The sequence below is a fragment of the Lupinus angustifolius genome, chromosome LG02 (assembly GCF_001865875.1).
Source record: "Lupinus angustifolius cultivar Tanjil chromosome LG02, LupAngTanjil_v1.0, whole genome shotgun sequence".
Lineage (NCBI taxonomy): Eukaryota > Viridiplantae > Streptophyta > Magnoliopsida > Fabales > Fabaceae > Lupinus > Lupinus angustifolius.
Window position 1 is genome coordinate 3,794,364 of NC_032010.1, and position 19,464 is coordinate 3,813,827.

The following is a 19,464-nucleotide window of genomic DNA, read 5'->3' on the forward strand; positions in this document are numbered from 1 at the left end:
TTCTTTTAATTTTATTATAATTGTATATATACATAGTACTATATAATGACAAAACATGCCTAAAGAGTGTGTAGGGAATTGAACATATATAATTTCTATATTCCAACTTTGTCCTTACTATTATATAAATGTGAAATATGCTTAAAGGACATTCATGTAATTAAACATGTATAGTTTCATTCAATTTTATTTAGTAACGACCATGATATAATTTCTATATTCCAATTTGATCTTTTTGTGACATACCAATGACAACTAGAAGAAACTTCCATATGTTCTTTTATTCTTTTCTATAATGCATCACTAAAATTCCACACATTCTCCAACTTCTATTTTCTCACTTCATTACTTTAAGAAGAAGAAGTTTGACCTACACGAAAAAGTAACAATGATACACTAATAATCATTAGAGTCACAAGTTAATAAATTTATACAAACTTTGCGTATCCACTTGATATCACAAAATTAAGAATGCACGTCGAAACTTTGGAAATGCAACCTTATGATGAATTTGAATAAATTATTATTTTTTAATAATTCATTAAAAACTTTGGATGTACAACCTAATAAAACTTGTGGGTATTAGAGTTAATATTAGGATATAATAGAAGAATGTATCATTTTCCATATTTATAATAAATTATAATGCGTATGGTCACTTCTTTATTAAGTTTTATAATGAATTTGAATCAATTATTATTTTATAATAATTCATTAAAAACTATGGATGTGCAACCTCATAAACAATTAATCCAAGATATATATTAGTTGTCAATGACGTTTCTTCAATAATTTGAGGACCAACTCCAAAATTACTATGATGATAATGTGAGTTACTTCCTTAATTTTGGGTACAAAAATATTAGAATATGGGACCACTTATTTTGAATACTTTATTTAAACAATTTTTGAAATGAAGTACAACCTTTTTATTTTAAAAAATTTATTATTATCGATTTACATTGATATAAATAAAAATTATGTAAATAAAAACTAAAATTTTAAAAATATTATATATATATATATATATAATTTACCATTAATGATAAGGGTTGATTTTATTTTAGATAGAGAGTGATATATGAAAATATAATATTTTAATGTATAATAGTAAAATATGACATTACAAAATATTGGTGTAACTACTAATTTCTTTTAATTTTGTTATAATTGTTTAGATATATACAGTACTATATAATGACAAAACATGGATAATTGAATGTTTAAAATTTCTATATTCCCACGTTGTAACTACTATTATATAAATGCAAAATATGCATAAAGGATATTCATGTAATTAAACCTGTATAATTTCATTCAATTTTATTTAGTAACCATCATCATATAATTTCTATATTCCAATTTTATTTTTTTGTGACATCTCAATGATAACTAGAAGAAACTTCCACATCTTCTTTTATTCTTTTCTATAATTCACCACTCCTATTCCACACATTCTCCAACTTCTATTTTCTCCCTTCATCACTCAAAGAAGAAGAACTTTGACCTACACGAAAAAAAAATAACTATGACACACTAATAATCATCAGAGTCACAAGTTAATAAATTTATACAAACTTTGTGTATCTACTTGATATCACAAAATTAAGAATGCAGGACGAAACTTTGGATATCCAATCTTATCATGAATTTCAATAAATTATTATTTTTTAATAATTCATTAAAAACTTTGGATGTACAACCTAATAAAACTTGTGGGTAGGAGAGTTGACATGAGGATATAATAGAAGAATGTATCATTTTCCATATCAATAATAAATTATAATGCATGTGGAAACTTTTTTATTAAGTTTTAAAATGAATTTGAATCAATTATTATTTTATAATAATTCATTAAAAACTATGGATGTGCAACCTCATAAACAACTATTTCAAGATACATATTAGTTGTCAAGAGAGTTTTTTCGATAATTTGAGTACCAACTCCAAAATTACTATGATGGCAATGTCAGTTACATCCTTAATTTTGGGTACAAACAAATTAGAATATGGCACCACTTATTTTTGGTACTTTATTTATTCAATGTTTGAAAGGAAGTGCAACCTTTTTATTTTAATAAATTTATTATTATGGATTTACATTGATATAAATAAAAGTTATGTATATAAAAACTAAAATTTTAAAAATAATATATATAATTTACCATCAATGATAATGGTTGATTTAATTTTAGATAGATAGTGATATATGATGAAAATATAATATTTTAATGAATAATAGTAAAATATGAAATTACAAAATATTGGTGTAACTACTAATTTCTTTTAATTTTGTTATAATTGTTTAGATATATACAGTACTATATAATGACAAAACATGCGTAAGGAGTGTGTAGGTAATCGAACGTGTATAATTTCTATATTCCAACTTTGTCCTTACTATTATATAAATACAAAATATGTTTAAAGGACATTCATGTAATTAAACCTGTATAATTTCATTAAATTTTATTTAGTAAACACCACGATATAATTTTTATACTCCAATTTTATCTTTTTGTGACATCCCAATGATAACTAGAAGAAACTTCCACATGTGCTTTTATTCTTCCCTATAATGCATCACTATTATTACACGTCTTCTCCAACTTCTATTTTCTCTCTTCGTCACTCTAATAAGAAGAACTTTGACCTACACAAAAAAATAACCATGACATAATAATAATCATTAGAGTCACAAGTTAATAAATTTATACAAACTTTGTGTATCCACTTGATTTCACAAAATTAAGAATGCAGGTCGAAACTTTGGATATGCAACCTTATGATGAATTTGAATAAATTAATATTTTTTAATAATTCATTAAAAACTTTGGATGTATAACCTAATAAAACTTGTGGGTTAGAGAGTTAATATGAGGATATAATTGAAAAATGTTTCGTTTTCCATATCTATAATAAATTATAATGTGTATGGAAACTTATTTATTAAGTTTTATAATGAATTTGAATCAATTATTATTTTATAATAATTCATTAAATACTATGGATGTGCAAGCTCATAAACAACTGATCCAAGATATATATTAGTTGTCAAGAGAGTTTCTTCAGTAATTTGACTACCAACTCCAAAATTACTATGAAGACAATGTCAAGTACTTCCTTAATTTTGGGTAATTTATTTACACAATTATTGAAAGGAAGTGCAACCTTTTTATTTTAATAAATTGATTATTATATATTTACATTGATATAAATAAAATTTATGTATATAAAAGCTAAAATTTTAAAAATAATATATATATATAATTTACCATTAATGATAATGGTTGATTTAATTTTAGATAGATAGTGATATATGATGAAAATATTGGTGGAACTACTAACTTCTTTTAATTTTATTATAACTAGTGTGTACAGGCACTTCGTGCCTGCCGACGAATATTGTGTGATACTACATATTCAAATTTTATATATTTCATTTTTTTGAATTAGAATGTATTTGTTGTGTTCGGTGTACTTTATATTATATTTTTTGTGTTTATGATAATGTTTAATTTAAAGTGAGATATGTGGTTAATTAATGTATTGGTGGTGGTTGCTTATGATTATATAGTTTTTTTGTAAAAATTAAATAATGTGAAGGGCAAAATAGGAAATGAAAATTACACCATGAGGGAAGTTATTTCAAGTTTTGACTTTATATATAGTATAGATAATAAGGACACATCTATAGTATTACGTAAAGACAAGACATGTTTAAGGAGTGTTTAAGTAATTTAAAATGTGTAATTGTTGTATTCCAATGTTGTCCTTACTACTATATAAATACAAATATGTCTAAAGAACGTTCGTGTAATTGAATCTGTATAATTTCATTCAATTTCATTACGGAAAAACCTTGATATAATTTATGTATTTCAATTTTATCTTGTTGTGATATCCCCCAATGGTAACGAGGATAAACTTCCACTTGTTCATTTATTCTTTTCCATAATGTATCACTATTATTCCACACATTCTCCTACTTTTATTTTATCTCTTCATCACTCTAAGAATAAGAACTTTGACCTACATGAAAAAATATTTAGTGACACACTAGTCATCATTAGAGTCATAAGTTTATAAACTTATAGAAATTTTGTGTACACACTTGATATCATAAAATTAAGAATGTAGGTCGAAACATTGGATATGCAACCTTATGATGATTTTGGATAAATTATTATTTTGTAATAATTCATTAAATTTTTTGGATGTGCAACCTTATATAACTTGTGGGTAGGAGAGTTAGTACAAGGATATAATAGAAGAATATATCATTTTCCATATCTATAATGAAATGTAATGCTTATGGAAACTTCTTTATTAAGTTTTATAATGAATTTGAATCAATTATTATTTTGTAATAATAATTATTTTGGATGTACAACCTCATAAACCACCAATCCAAGATGTATATTATTTGTCAAGAGAGTTGCTTTAGTAATTTGAGTTCCAACTCCAAAATCATCACGATGACAATGTGAGTTACTTCCTTAATTTTGGGTTCAAAAAATTAGAATATGGGTGCCACTTATTTTGTGTACAAAATTTTACACAATTTTTGGAAGGACTACAACCTTTTTTTAATTTTAATAAATTTATTATTATAAATTTACGCTGATATAAATAAATGTTATGTCTATATAAACTAAAATTTTAAAAATAATATATATATATATATATATATATATATCAACCAATCAACTTTTTTCTGAAAGAACTACGTAGCCTTAATTTCTCTATTGCAGTGTGATATATGATGAAAATATAAAATTTTAATTAATAATAGTAAAATATGACAATTCAAAATTATGGTGTAACTATTAACTTCTTTTAATTTTATTATAATAGTAAGGATATATATTGTACTATATAAAGACAAAATATACCTATAGGATGTTTAGGTAATTGAATAATCATAGTTTTTATATTCCAATTTTGCCCTTACTTTTATATAAATGCAAAAAGTATGCTTAAAAGACATTCAGGTAATTGAACATATATAATTTCATTCAATTTCATTTAGTAACGACCATCATTTAAATTTTATATTCTAATTTTACCTTTTTGTGACATCCAAATGATAACCAAAAGAATCTCCCACATATTCTTTTGTTATTTTCTATAATGTATCGCTATTATTCTTCACATTCTCCTACTTCTATCTTCTCTCTTCATCACCCAAAGAAAAGAACTTTGACTCACACGAAAAAACATCCAATGACACACTTATCATCATATGAGACACAAGTTGAGAAATTTAGATAAACTTTATTTTATACACCTTGATATCAGAAAATAAAGAATGTGGGTCGACAAGCATAGAGTGTTAGTCAACATGCTAGTAAACATAGAGATAAAAGATATATTTGTAATAAGATATAACGCATATGGAAACTTCTTTATTAAGTTTTAAAATGAATTTGAATCAAGTATTATTTTGTAATAATTCATTAAAAACTTTGGATGTGCAACCTTATAAGACTTGCGGGTAACAAAGTTAATAGGAGAATATAATAGAAAAATATATCAATTTCCATATTTATAATAAAATATAATATGGAAATTTCTTTATTAAGTTTATAATGAATTTGAATTAATAATTATTTTGTAATAATTCATTAAAAACTTTGGATGTGCCAATCTCATAACCCACTAATTTAATATGAGTTGTAAGGAGAGTTGCTTGAGTAATTTGAGTACTAACTCCAAAATCACTATGATGACACTCTTGGTCATTCCTTAATTTTGGGTACAAAAACTTATAATATGGGGCCACTTTAACCATAATAATGGCAAAATGAGTTGTTGCCTTAAATTTTTTTGGTAGAGGCATCCAAATTTACAAGAGAAAAAAGTCATATGTATTAAATTTGTATAAGTTTTATACATTATCATTATATTATAACACATTTTATTTTTAATCATCATCGTCTCTTTAATACAAATGAATGATTTATTGGTGATTGTGTATTATTCTTTCTACTCATAATACATAGATATTACACTCAATTTACAAATAAAATTTTTATGTAATAATCATATATTGATACACAACCAATGAAATAATAATTATATATTAGAAAAAATGACACCATGAAAATATGATCAAATATCAAATGTAAGTTGGTTTAAATTTTGGAATAGGAGAAAGACATAAAAAAACATATAGACACGATGACTAGGAAAAACTTTGATATTGACGATTTCTCAACTAACATAATTTATGGTAAAATATCATATTATCATTGGATTGATATAGCTGATATTATTTAGTATGATTAAGGTTTGATTGTTGTATTAGTAATATATGTTAATTAATATATTTAATAATATTAAACATTAAATATTATTAAAAATATACATTAAATATTATTAAACATTAATGGTATTAAATATTACATTTAATAATATTAAAAAGAGTAAACACGTTAAATACTATATGAAAAATAGTAAAAATATTAAATAAGAAACAATATTAAAAATAGAAGAAAAAAATGTATGCATTGTATAATGAGTGTATTATCCACCATTTATATTTAATAATATTTGACTCTTCAAAAAAGTAATTCAAATGAATGGTGAATAACGTAGTATCTATGTATAAATCTTTATATTGACAATGCATAAATATTATATTATATTAAAAAACATTAAATAATATTAAAATGGAAAAGAAAAAATGTAAGCACTAACATTATATCAGTTTTATTTATTGTCAGTATACTATCTATCATTCATATTTAATCATCATTAATTTTTAAAAAAATAATAAAAATGAATGATTAATGACATATTATATGTGTATAAGTCTTTATATTAACAACGTATAGATATTACACACATATTGAAAACTTATTTGGTTCCTTAAGTATTGATTTTTAATTTTGTATTTATTTCAAATATCTTAATTGTTTTATAAACAATAGAGTAATTATATCCTTCATTTTTTTTATATGTATCAATCCCTCCCAATTAAAAAAAGAAAATACTCCCCAAAAATTTTAAATGTGAGTCAATTTAATTATTTTTATCATATTTTGTAATATATGATAAAAACTAATTTGACCTTAAAAATCTAATTTGACAAACATGTGATATTTTTAAGAACCATTTTGAATATTTAAAATTTTGAGAGTCAAACTGAAAATTTTGTGTGATCAAAATAATTATTTACTTATGATAATATTTTGAATCTATTTACTTATTCATTAGAATATTTGATGAGATATTATATTGATCTTCCACACACAACCAATATAAATAGCAGAGTCTATGTGCAAGTAACTCATCCATTCCATAGTGTCTTTGTACTTTTCACATCATTGTGCCAATGTCTAAGAGAGTTAAGAAGACCAACGTTCCTAAGCAACCACAAGAACCTGAGGATTGGTGCTTTGAATGCAAAGATGGTGGCAACGTTGTTGTTTGCGATCATGGGTAATTCTTTTTTCTTCTTCTTTTCTAATAGCACTTTTCTGTTTTTCTTCTCTATTCTTGATATTAATGGTATCAATGTGAGTTGTTTTTTCTTTCAGGAATTGCGGAAAAGTTTATCACCCACACTGTATTGATCAGGATGAATCTTTATCTGAAGTCAAAACTTGGGTTTGTGGTAAGCCATTCAACTAATTTATTCATAAATATATCACTTCACAACTGTGGCCCGTCACAACAATAAGGTTGTACTTGATGTCCAAATCCTAGAAACTGTCTCTGGTTTTTACGGAAGCCGAAAAAATAATATTTTTTATTTAATGGGTCAGTAAAAAATGATAATTATTTTAAAAAAATGTATATAACAGAAGCTGTCACCCCTTATCAGGGTCAAGTTATAAAGAAAAGTAAAGTAACTATTTGCATGCATTTGTGCTTATATTTTGCTCCATCACATGTGAAAAGACAGTTTTGAAATTTTGCAGAATCCAGACTCTATTCCAGTAAAAGTTGAAACTTTATGGTCTATAATCTTTTATGGAGAGTGATTTTAACTGCAAATAATCACATGATTATATTTCAGGATGGCATTATTGCATCACCTGCAGAGATTTAGCAAAGTATTATTGTCTTGGCTGTGCAAATGGCTCTTTATGCGACAAGTGCATTGATGACTCAAAACTCACTGTTATCAAAAGGAGGAAAGGGTTATGCAGTGTGTGTTCAGAGCTAGTCCTCATTATAGAACAAAAATTGGAGCAGGACTCTGAAGGGGTATGTGTGATAATGTGGACTATATAATATTTTCCATTACTGAAGCTAGATTATATTTTGAATCCATATTACTTTTGTACCCTTTGTGATTTTTGGTCCAGATTATTTAATGCTTGAATTTAGATGTCGGAATTCAAAAGTGCAACATTAACATTTCAGATTTGTGATCTACTGAAACATAGACACTATTGAATGCTTGTATAAACCATTTAATGTTTGTACTTTAAAAAGAGAACAGTGGTTGATCAAGTCTTGGTGCTGCAAATTGACTATTGATTTAAACTTGTGAATTTGATTTTGGTTTCATAGTTGAAACAGCTAAACAGATATAATCAAGTTAGTAGTAATCATATTAGACTTTTAATGCTTATCTCTGCTCTTTTTGTCTTCAATTTGTATTTACGGAGAGGTGATCTCTCTATATTGATCGTTAAAACTTGTTCATACTTTGCAGAACAAATTAAGCATGAATGACAGGGAAACATATGAATGCTTATTCAAGGAATATTGGGAGATTGTTAAGGGTAAAGAAAAATTGACTGGGAGTGATGTCCTTGCTGCTCTGGACAACTCTAAAAAGGATAAAAGCTTTTTGTTTGAAAGCGATTCTAGTGAAGATGAAAAAGAAAAAGAAGAATTGATATCATCAGATAGTGATAAAGGTCGTACTTATAAGCGTAAGACAATTCGAAGGAAGAAGTCAAAAGGAAAGGAAAGGAAACCGTCAAGCTCAAGAGGGAGATCTGTACTGAAGAAAGGGCATTTCTGTGTGAAACCTAGGTATCATGCTTCCGTTAATGCCAAAAACATTAACCTCATCTACCTAAAAGAAAGTTTGGTCCAAGAGTTATCAAAAGAACCTGAAAGTTTCACCAATAAGGTTGTTGGAGCTTTTGTGAGAGTCAAGATGGACCCAAAGGATACTAAGCAAAAGAACTCTCACCAACTTGTGAAAGTTATAGGTAATAAATTACAAACTGATATAACGCTCTTTACTCTTTCCTTTTATGTGCTACTTTTGTTAAGTCAATTTATATTTCTTATAATGTTGCTCTATGTATCTTAAGTGATTGATCATTTCTCTTGTTTAACTTTTAGGTGTCCTGAATGATGAAACATCTAATGGAATTCTCTTTCAAGTTTCCAACAGGGCTAATGCAATTCCCATTTCTAAGATCTCTAATAATGATTTCACTGCGGTAAATGACTTACAATGGACCTTTCAACCCTAGATTCAATTATGAATATCTAGTTGGAAAAGACATTATCATTCTATATGTTTTTTCAATGAATAATTATATTGTAAACTCTATGGTTATTATGTTAAAATTCATTATCCTTGAATAGGTACTAATTGTGTTTTTTTTGCATACAGGATGAATGTATGGAATTGCAACAAAAAGTGAAATCTGGCTTACTCCCAAAATTAACTGTTGTAAGTTGTTTGATACATAAAGAATCCGTATTATCTTATGAATGATGATGAATTGACCATTTAAAATATGAGATAAAAATCAGTGAAAATTAGTATAATAGCTAGAATCATATTTCCAGTACTTTTCTTGTGAATTTGTCTGCTAAAATTGTTTCCTTGTCATTTTACTATCAGTACTTGACTGAAATAGCTTAAAATAAGTGAGTTGTTTTAGCTTAAATATCAGAAAAAATTAACTTGATTTCCCCATTGGGGTCTGGCAGGAAGAGGTTCAAGAAAAGGCGATACTTCTACATGAGGATGTAACAAAGCATGTATGATCCTTTACTCTATGCTAGCTAATTTCTATCTGTTATTCATTATTGTTCAAATATTTCCCATCTATAACTAGCTTAGCTGTATTTTTTGGATTCTACCTATCGAAGACTCGGATTTTATTAAAGAAAATACTGTATACAATCCCTTTATCAGAATAATCATAATCACAAGTCATAAGACATAACACCATTCTTCATTGGTCTTCTGCAAGAGTTATGAGACCCTACTCTTTTAACTTACAAAACTTTCTACCAAACATAGCAGAAGGCATTATTTAAGAAAAAATATAATGTAACTTTGTTTCAGCTGAACACTACTAAATTCTCAACTGTGGTGTACTCACTCTTTTACTTATGTGTGATTATTATGGTTTTGGTACATTTATGACAGCTTATAAATGTACCTATTTTATTTTTATGACCCTTCCTCACTTTATGAACATGTCCACGCCAGAGGATTGCAACACGCCTAGTCTCTTTGCAAAATCTAATTGATCGTGCAAATATCCGAGGACGATATCAAGAATATCCTTTCCATACTTGCATTGCATATAACTTATTATTTGAAATCTTCTCATGGCTATAAAGTACAGGTTATTATTTGTATGGTATAGTAAACATATGATTATGATTGGTATAGTATAGTAGACATTTGCCATGATACATAGTGCTCATAAGTAAGAATAGTATCCATATACAAAAGATGAATTTATATGCATGTCTGCATATTCCTCTATCTGCTTGTGAAGAAGAATGATATATAGTGCCTCCTTGACCATTTTTGCTATACAAAAATAGACTTATTAAATGAAAGGGAAGAGCTTTCACAGAAATCGAAACAAGAAGAATTGCTAAGGAAAATGCCATCAATTTCCGCGGAGCTTCTTGAGGACAGTTATGGATCTCCTATAGAAGATACAGATAGTGACAGCCAGTAACTCCTATCCTTGCTGTACTGAGATATTCACATTGGACTCAAAATTTATTGTCAACTAGCATTAGTTGATGAAGGTGTACTTTGTTATGGTTTTAAGGTGGTGGTTTTGAACTTTTGGACCCCACTAATATCTTTTACTGTTTTAAACATTTTACATGTTACAGCTTTTCTTAATTATCTAGTTTATGGTGTTTGGTTTATTTTGTGATATTTGGAATTAGTTGAGTATTGGCATATGTGGATTGTGGTACTCAGCTTTAAAAAAAGTACTCTTTAATGGTTTTATAAACATGTTTTTTGTATGCCAAAATCATTCTGAAGTCCCATGATTTATTTATCCTTTTATAGCTTTCTCTTTAAGTTTAAGTTGTAAGAAGTTTCTCATTACTTTCAATGAGGTGAAAACTTGTTCCTTTATTAATGTGATTGCTTTTGAGTTTTGCAATTGTGGTAAAGTTCAATGTTTTTGGAATTGTGATATGCATAAAAGGTTCATTAATTAATTTACACTCACTCAAGGCATAATCTTGAAAGTAAAGTAGAGGATATTTTTGCATACAAGAGTCAACCTTTATATTATGATGTTTTGACCTATTGTGGTAAGAAATGTTGCAGTGACTTTTATTAGTTTTGAGATGCCCACACTTTCGTCAGTATATATATATATATAGACAATCAATAAAATCTCGATGTGTTAAAATTTAGAGACATCGTATTAAAATTTTATTTCTAATTAAAATTTAATTATAAATGATAACATAAAAAACATAAATACAATTATTTTTAAATATGACGTGTTAAATATATGTTCACGGTATTTTTCTGATTAGGTAATTGTCATAATTTTCAACCACGTGGTTTGAAAAAACCAACATCATCTTTTTGCTTCTACTCTTTTGTTTTTTAAAGCAAAAAACATTGTGCGTGGGTGGCTAATGTTAAGGTGAGTGCATGTTCCAATTACAAGTTATTATTTACAAATTTCTCAGATCAAAAGAACTCTTTAAGTAAAATTCATACCTATCACCACCACCATGGTTTGTAGATAAGATAGAGATTTAATTTATAGTTATCTATTAAAAAGATTTTGTAACATTTATATCTTGTTACAGATTAGTCTCTTGATTATGGCACACTCTTGATGTATCCAAAAAAGTCAAATTGTAAAACTTTTTTTTGTGTTAAAGATGAAGATGACTCATTATTAGATAGTTTTCGGTTATGGTAGTTAGGATTAGTTTTACTTTAAATGGTAGCTTGAGTTTCAAGCAACTACCAATTTTTCCATTGTATAAAGTCTCTACACTTTGCCTTTGTTAGAGACAATTCCAATAATGAAAGTTCAATATTTTCTTCTCTTTTTGCTCTTTCAATTCCTTCTTTTCTTTCTTGCATGGTTGCTAAGAAACTAAGATGGTATCAGAGCAATGTATCTATTCTCACAGACGCCTTTCTTGTTCATGTTATGTATGACAAGAAGAAGTTCTTCCTCTTCATGTTTCCATCACCACTTCTTTTCTCACCATCTTCACAATACATCATGTTCTTTAATAAAGCCTTCTGGATTGTTGGTGTTGGGCTTTCTCTATTATTATTTTTCAATGGTAGCATCAAGATTAAAGAAAAATGAAATGCAACAAGCTTTCAAGATCCAATGGTGACCAATCTTTAACAAGCTTCAAGCATGATCATGATTCTCTTTCACCAAATTATGTTCTTTTTTTCTTCTCATCAATATGATTATGTCTTTATTATAATCTTTTACGATCTTCATATTCTCTATTTCTCTATATTCTTCTTGATATTTTTGAGCAAATTTTGCCAATATTTATCTTAATTTTTCTCAATATTCTCGAGGCAAATATTGCCCATATTATTCTCTTGTTATTCTTGAGCAAAGTTGCTCAATTTTCTCTTGTTATTCTTGGGCAAAAATGCTCATATTTCATCTAACTTTTCTCTTGTTATTCTTGAGCAAAATTGCTCATATTTCATCATGCCAAGAAACCAAGATGGTATTCTACTTTAGCATTGTTCTTAAAGAAAAGAAAGAATCATTCTTTCAACACTTTGGTGGTTCTTCCAAACTTCAGATTCGACTTTTCACGTTTGCTACCTTATATCCAAGCTGAGAGTTAATGGTATCCACTCTCCAGCTTGAGGGGGATGTTAAAGATGAAGATGACTCATTATTAGATAGTTTCGGTTATGGTAGTTAGGATTAGTTTTACTTTAAATGGTAGCTTGAGTTTCAAGCAACTACCAATTTTTCCATTGTATAAAGTCTCTACACTTTGCCTTTGTTAGAGACAATTCCAATAATGAAAGTTCAATATTTTCTTCTCTTTTTGCTCTTTCAATTCCTTCTTTTCTTTCTTGCATGGTTGCTAAGAAACTAAGAGTTTGAGACCCTTGTATTCGGAAATCACATTGGATTATGACTAACCCAAGTCAAGTTAGACAATTTAAGGACACAAAGCTTTTCGAGAACTTATTCTTTCGTAACCCTTGAATCCACCAACACTGAGTTGATCAAATTATGTAAGGTTTTATTGGATTGACAGATATCGTACAAGGTCATATGTCAATGTTCAATCATATGAACGATACTTGCTGAGACTAAATCACACATCACATAAGTGATTAATTTCTTACCCAATATCGTGTTTTAATATAACCAAACTCCTTATTATTGATCCAATTAGAGTTGAAACATTGTCATCTATTTCCTCGTAAGACTAGTATTTTCTGAAATTATTTGTACTAAAATTTCTCCCCTCAATGTTCTATTTTTAAGGTTTATTATGTTTTCATTTTCTTTCCTTCATCAACTCTTGTGACGAAAAAAGATTATGGTAATTTGTGATGGATATAGTTTTGTAGGGTGAAATAGATAAGAACATAAAAAAATGTTTATCACAAGTGAGTCCAAAAAATAAATTCTAAAACTTAAGCAAATACTATAACACAATTGAATATCAAAGCACTTTGTTAATAGAGGCGTAATAGGTTTTTATTTTGATTAGTTCACTATAATTGAAAGTTGAAACCATAAAAAAATTATTAACATGGTGTCAGCCGAAAACAATGAAACACTAAGAAAAAGATATATGGACTGACAATGTAAATTTTTTATAATATTATTGTATTATATACCATTTATTTTTTATTTTTATATAAGAGTAATAGAAATGAATAGTGAATGATATATGAGTCACTAACTATATATAAGAGGGGGAGATCTCCTTAACTATAAGCGAATTCCTTAATGCACATATCACAAATTTACTTTGATTTTATTTTTATGAATTATTGGAGGATAAAGTGAGTGAGAATGTGATACAAAATACAAACTAGAAAGATGATCAATATCATTCTTAAACTAGAAGGAACTCATATGTCATTAGGATAATAAACCTTAGGAATATTAAATTAAATTCCACTAAAAACTTATTATAAAGGAAAATGGACAACACACTTATGTTATCTTGTTATTTTTCAAATAAGTGTATATAAATAAGATTAAAAAAACATGTGGGAAATAAAGATAGATATATACATATTTTATTAAAAAAGAAACACTTAAGCTTCATGTCAATTAAACTAATTTGTGAGGACATGAATATACGTTATTAAACATATTTAATATTGACGTTGAAATAAAACTAGGACCACATAATTCTATGTTCAATTTCAACTTTGCGTGCTTTGGAGAAGTAAAACGGGAATTGGAAAACCCACAAAAAGCTAAGAAAGGATATTATTATATCACTATCACTATCAAGTGCTTTAATTTTGAAAAGCATGATTCTCTATATTCTGGAAATGATATATAATAAAATTTATGCACCGTAAGTATAAAGATTTATAGTATTTACTAAATCATTCATATTCATTTATATTATCTTTTTTGAATAGTCAATATGATAAATCATAAATGACAGATAATGCAATAACAATGTATAAAATTCATAAATTGTGAGTAATGTATATATCTTTTTCCTCATAACTTAAACACTATAGTAATATTAATAATATATATAGGTGGTAGCATAAGTTACCTTAAAAGAGGTTAGGCACCAAAGTTAGTAATAGAGAGAGAGATTGATTAATTGGTTTTTGTTGTGAAAATGTTGAAGAGTCATTGTTGTGAGAATATGGGATTAAAGAAGGGACCTTGGACTGCTGAAGAAGATCATATTTTGATTTCTCATATTCAACTATATGACCATGGAAACTGGCGTGCTCTTCCTAAACTAGCTGGTTAGTACAAATTACATTACATTGCATTATTTCATTCATTTTCTTAAACCATTTCCTATACCTATAACTAATTAAACAAGCTAGATATAGATGAATTTTCTAACATATACACTTTCTGTGACTTTTTTATGATAAAAATATATGTCAGTGTATGAGTTTTATATATGGGAGGAGATCCACTTATTCAAAGAATAAGTTTAAAAACTTACTTTAGATCTTATCCATCAATTCTAGAGAAATCTAGTAGTTTGAATTAATGAGTAAATCTAAATCATTGGATTTCTCTAAAATTGATGGTTAAGATGTGAAGTTAAAACTTACTCTTAGAGTAAGTGAATCATCTATTTTTATATATTGTTACTCCATCATCTTTCATTCATATTTAATCATGATTGATTCTTCAAAAAAAAAATTTCTAACGAATGGTGAATGACATAGTCATTATGTATAAAGTTTTACATTAACACTACATATATATTACACTTTTTTTTATAAGATCATTTTGGGTCTTTGTTTTGGTTTTACTTATATGACATTTTCCAAAGTTCAATGTAGAATGTATAATAAGTAAATTTATCATTAAAATACTATTATTTATTCAAACAATTTGAATGAAAATAGAAAATGATTTATTTTTATTAATGAATATCAAGTTTTATAAATTACTATAATTGTTAACAAATTTAAGGATATTTATTCATTCCTTAAACCACACAAAATTACCCAAAATTGTTTTGTAAAAATGATATCAAAGAATATGATAATATATGACATGGTTGTTTAGGTTTATTAAGGTGTGGCAAAAGTTGTAGGCTTCGATGGATAAATTATTTAAGACCGGATATCAAACGTGGCAAATTCAGCAAAGAGGAAGAAGAAACCATTCTCAATCTCCGTCAAATTCTTGGAAATAGGTATTTACATTAACAAAAACATATTAATTGACTCTATAGTAATGTTGTTATATATATATAGATTTAAGTTGGATTACCAATTTTACATTTTATAACATTAAATATTAATGTTTCCGTGTTTTAAAAGTCAAAGTTGTCAAAAAACATTAAGAATGATTTAGAAAATTATGTTCATTGTTGGCTATATTGTATATGGAAAAGAATTCTCACTACAATGGCAAGTTGTTGGTTTTTGCTTGTGTATCTAAAAGTAAAAAATACCATTTCATTATATTTAAAGGAAAAAATATCACATCATATTATTTTTCCTTTTATATTTTTAGATACTTCATTCTCCAATATTAGAGAGCATCCTCAACCATTCTATCCAAGCTTCATGCTAATCAGTCCAATAACTGACCGAACTTAAAAATGACTATGGTTTATAGTCTTAATTGATTGAACGTTCAAACCACTTTGAACCAAATTTTTTTTATTTGACCGTGTTAAATCCGATTAAATTGTAATAACTCGAAGGTGAACCACATGATTCATTTAAATTTAAAAAAAGGGAACATTGCTCTAATGTTTTTTTACTTTGTTCCAAAAAAATTGACAATTGTTATTTCAATATAATTATACATAATTATTAATTATATAAAGTTTTGTATTTATGTGTAATTATATATTTAAAGATAATTATTAATCATTTAAAAAATTACTCAGTCCGACCGAACGATTTAACCATTTAAATCGGCTAAATCTAATACATGATCTCTTTCCGTTTAATATCTGATTGGGTTTCACAATATTGTTTGTAAGTATTTAATTTCAAATCGGAAAAGAATACCTACATAGAAAGTGATTTTTATTTTTTTAAGCATTTTATGTGCATTAATTGATTTGTAAAGATGTGATTATGAACTCCTCAAGTTCTAGCATACATTATTTCTTTAGAAGATATATCATATCATATAACTACATTATAAAGTGTAATTGAATTTGCATTGGTGATATAATTAAAAAGATGACTTTTATATTGGTCAGATGGTCTATGATTGCTGCAAGATTACCAGGAAGAACAGATAATGAAATAAAGAACTTTTGGCACACCCATTTGAAGAGGAAGAAGTTTGAGAAAAGTGAAGTATTGCACAATAATAATGCAATCTCCAATTCACACCCCTTGCAATTAGAGACACTAGCAACAACAACAACTTGTTCTAGTTCAGGGGCTCTAATGACCATGCCACTTGTAACACATGATCATGCATGCTCAACTTCTTCTGAAGTATTGATTAATGATACTAGTCCAGCAGAAACCATAGGGAATAATCAGTTTAGTGAAGAAATGGAATTTTGGTACAATGTATTTATCTATTCAGGTCAGATATCATAATAAGGGCATGCAAGGAAATTAATCTAGCTAGGTAGATTAATTGCAACATATGCATAATGGGTGTATCTACTTCACCCCTTCACAATTTTTGTTGGATCATATTAAGCTTCTCTTCAATGAATGAATTGTTAGGTATTAGTAGCCTAGGAATACTTAGAAGGGGGTTGAATAGGTGTAGCGGTTATCAATCACTGTTTCTTGAACCAATAACCCAACTGCTGGAAACAGCTCAGTCAATCGATTAACAACATGCTTTAATCGATTAACTATTGCACAGAACAGAATGATCAGACAGGAAAATTGCACAGTTATTTAAACACAATTGAACATATATAATACAGATATTTTTATGCACAAATATTAAGCATATGACAGTAAACAAATATCCATAATATTAATTGCAGATTCAATTTATAACGGCAAGAAACTTAAAGAAGATTAAGAGAGAAAAAGAGTGCACAAAAGGATTTTTATCCTGGTTCATTTGCGGTCCATTGCAAACTACATCCAGGCCTCCCCTTCTGATCTAGGGAGATTTTCTTCTTCACAATATTGAGATACAGTATGAATACACACCAATTCAATTATAAGCACATAAGATGCTTCTTTCTTGAAATGTAGGACCCTTAAATCCTTGGTTTGACTATACCCTTTGCCTGAGAAAACCTTTCTCGCGAAACAGCCTCATCCAAGATTCTTATCCTCAAATCAAGACCTCCTAGCCTTGGTGAAGAATCTCAATCTCCGTGGTGATCTCACACCAAGAGACTAATCCAGAAATACACAAAAAATACGTTAAACAACAAGGTATACTAAGCACAATAATGCTTGGAATATTACAAGAAAAAGACTCAAAGACTAACCCACTTACTAATAAATTAAGCCATCAAGATTTATGTGAGTTAATCAAAAGCAGTATACATATAATCTCTCTAACAATCTATCTAATGCATGAGCATGTGAGCAAGACAAGAATGAACATAGAATTATGCAAAACAGTAAGCAAATGATAGAAATCAAAACAACATAATATCCCTCTTCTCTCGCATACAATCTCTCTTGTAAAATCAGTAAAACAAATATGCAAAATTCTCTCTAAACAGTCCTATACAATATAATGCAATGCTATGATTTTCTGAACGTTGCCTCTTATTTATAGCATGGTGTTTAGGCGGGTACATTCGTTGCAAACAGTTAAACGGTTGAACCAGAATTCAGTTATAACAAATAACAGACTAGTTAATCGATTAAGACTACCCGTTAATCGATTAACCATGCAACAGAATGCCACAAAAAACAGTTCAAACAGAAAACACTGATTTAGCAGAAAAGCAGTTGAGTTAATCGATTAAGTCACCACGTTAATCGATTAACTGAAACATTAATGCACATGTTTCACAAGGTAAACTTCTTATATGTTATGCACAATATATATACATGTTCTAGCAATTATATTTGCCTAATATGCACATATAACATGTATGATTAATGCATGAACACACAATTAACTAGATGATATGTCTCATGGACATGATATGACAATTAAGATGGCTTAAGAGACTCGCACATAGGTTCATCTAACTTATACTCACTTACTACGGTACACATCCCAGACTACTTAGAATATAGACTCAAATTATGTCATAGTCTAGATATGACCATGTAACGCCCCGAAAAATACTCGTTATTTATTACGCGGAAAAGTGAGTAAATTTTTTTTAAAAAATTGGTGATATAAAATTGTTTCCTTTTAAAAACCTTTCTTTTTCGGGACATCACTTTAAGTAACATATAACGCGGAAATCAAAACCTGTTACCTAACGGTAACTGAAATGATTCAACATTTCCTGAATATATGTCTTCATAGATATAAAAGATCATAAATACTTAATATACATATCTAACAAGAAAGGGCGGAAATATTAATCATCGCCAAAAGACACTAAACAAAGACATGAACAAACTGAAGCCGTCAGTGTTTCAAAAGTCACAAAATGATAAGC

At 27.6% G+C, this 19,464-nt stretch overlaps 2 protein-coding genes across 2 annotated transcripts; both read left to right on the plus strand.

The window, feature by feature from the left end:
• Window positions 7,254-11,241, plus strand: LOC109333391 (zinc finger CCCH domain-containing protein 19-like). The gene is made up of 9 exons (XM_019568867.1): window positions 7,254-7,446; window positions 7,545-7,621; window positions 8,027-8,217; window positions 8,672-9,179; window positions 9,316-9,416; window positions 9,593-9,652; window positions 9,916-9,966; window positions 10,424-10,494; window positions 10,760-11,241. Exons 1-9 carry the CDS (start codon window positions 7,340-7,342, stop codon window positions 10,905-10,907), a joined length of 1,314 nt encoding a protein of 437 aa, XP_019424412.1. The 5' UTR covers window positions 7,254-7,339; the 3' UTR covers window positions 10,908-11,241.
• On the plus strand, window positions 14,999-17,572 carry LOC109333399 (myb-related protein Myb4-like). The gene is made up of 3 exons (XM_019568880.1): window positions 14,999-15,169; window positions 15,954-16,083; window positions 17,110-17,572. The coding sequence occupies exons 1-3, from the start codon at window positions 15,037-15,039 to the stop codon at window positions 17,459-17,461; spliced, it is 615 nt and encodes a 204-aa protein (XP_019424425.1). The 5' UTR covers window positions 14,999-15,036; the 3' UTR covers window positions 17,462-17,572.

Excerpts from the sequence above, each read along its gene's own strand:
- LOC109333391 (XM_019568867.1), top strand. The coding sequence starts at position 7,340 with ATGTCTAAGAGAGTTAAGAAGACCAACGTTCCTAAGCAACCACAAGAA. Across the intron at positions 9,967-10,423 it reads ATGAGGATGTAACAAAGCAT|AGGATTGCAACACGCCTAGT; the intron begins GTATGATCCTTT and ends TGTCCACGCCAG. Across the intron at positions 10,495-10,759 it reads ATCCGAGGACGATATCAAGA|AAAAATAGACTTATTAAATG; the intron begins ATATCCTTTCCA and ends TTTTTGCTATAC.
- LOC109333399 (XM_019568880.1), top strand. The coding sequence starts at position 15,037 with ATGTTGAAGAGTCATTGTTGTGAGAATATGGGATTAAAGAAGGGACCT. Across the intron at positions 15,170-15,953 it reads TGCTCTTCCTAAACTAGCTG|GTTTATTAAGGTGTGGCAAA; the intron begins GTTAGTACAAAT and ends ATGGTTGTTTAG. Across the intron at positions 16,084-17,109 it reads CGTCAAATTCTTGGAAATAG|ATGGTCTATGATTGCTGCAA; the intron begins GTATTTACATTA and ends TATATTGGTCAG.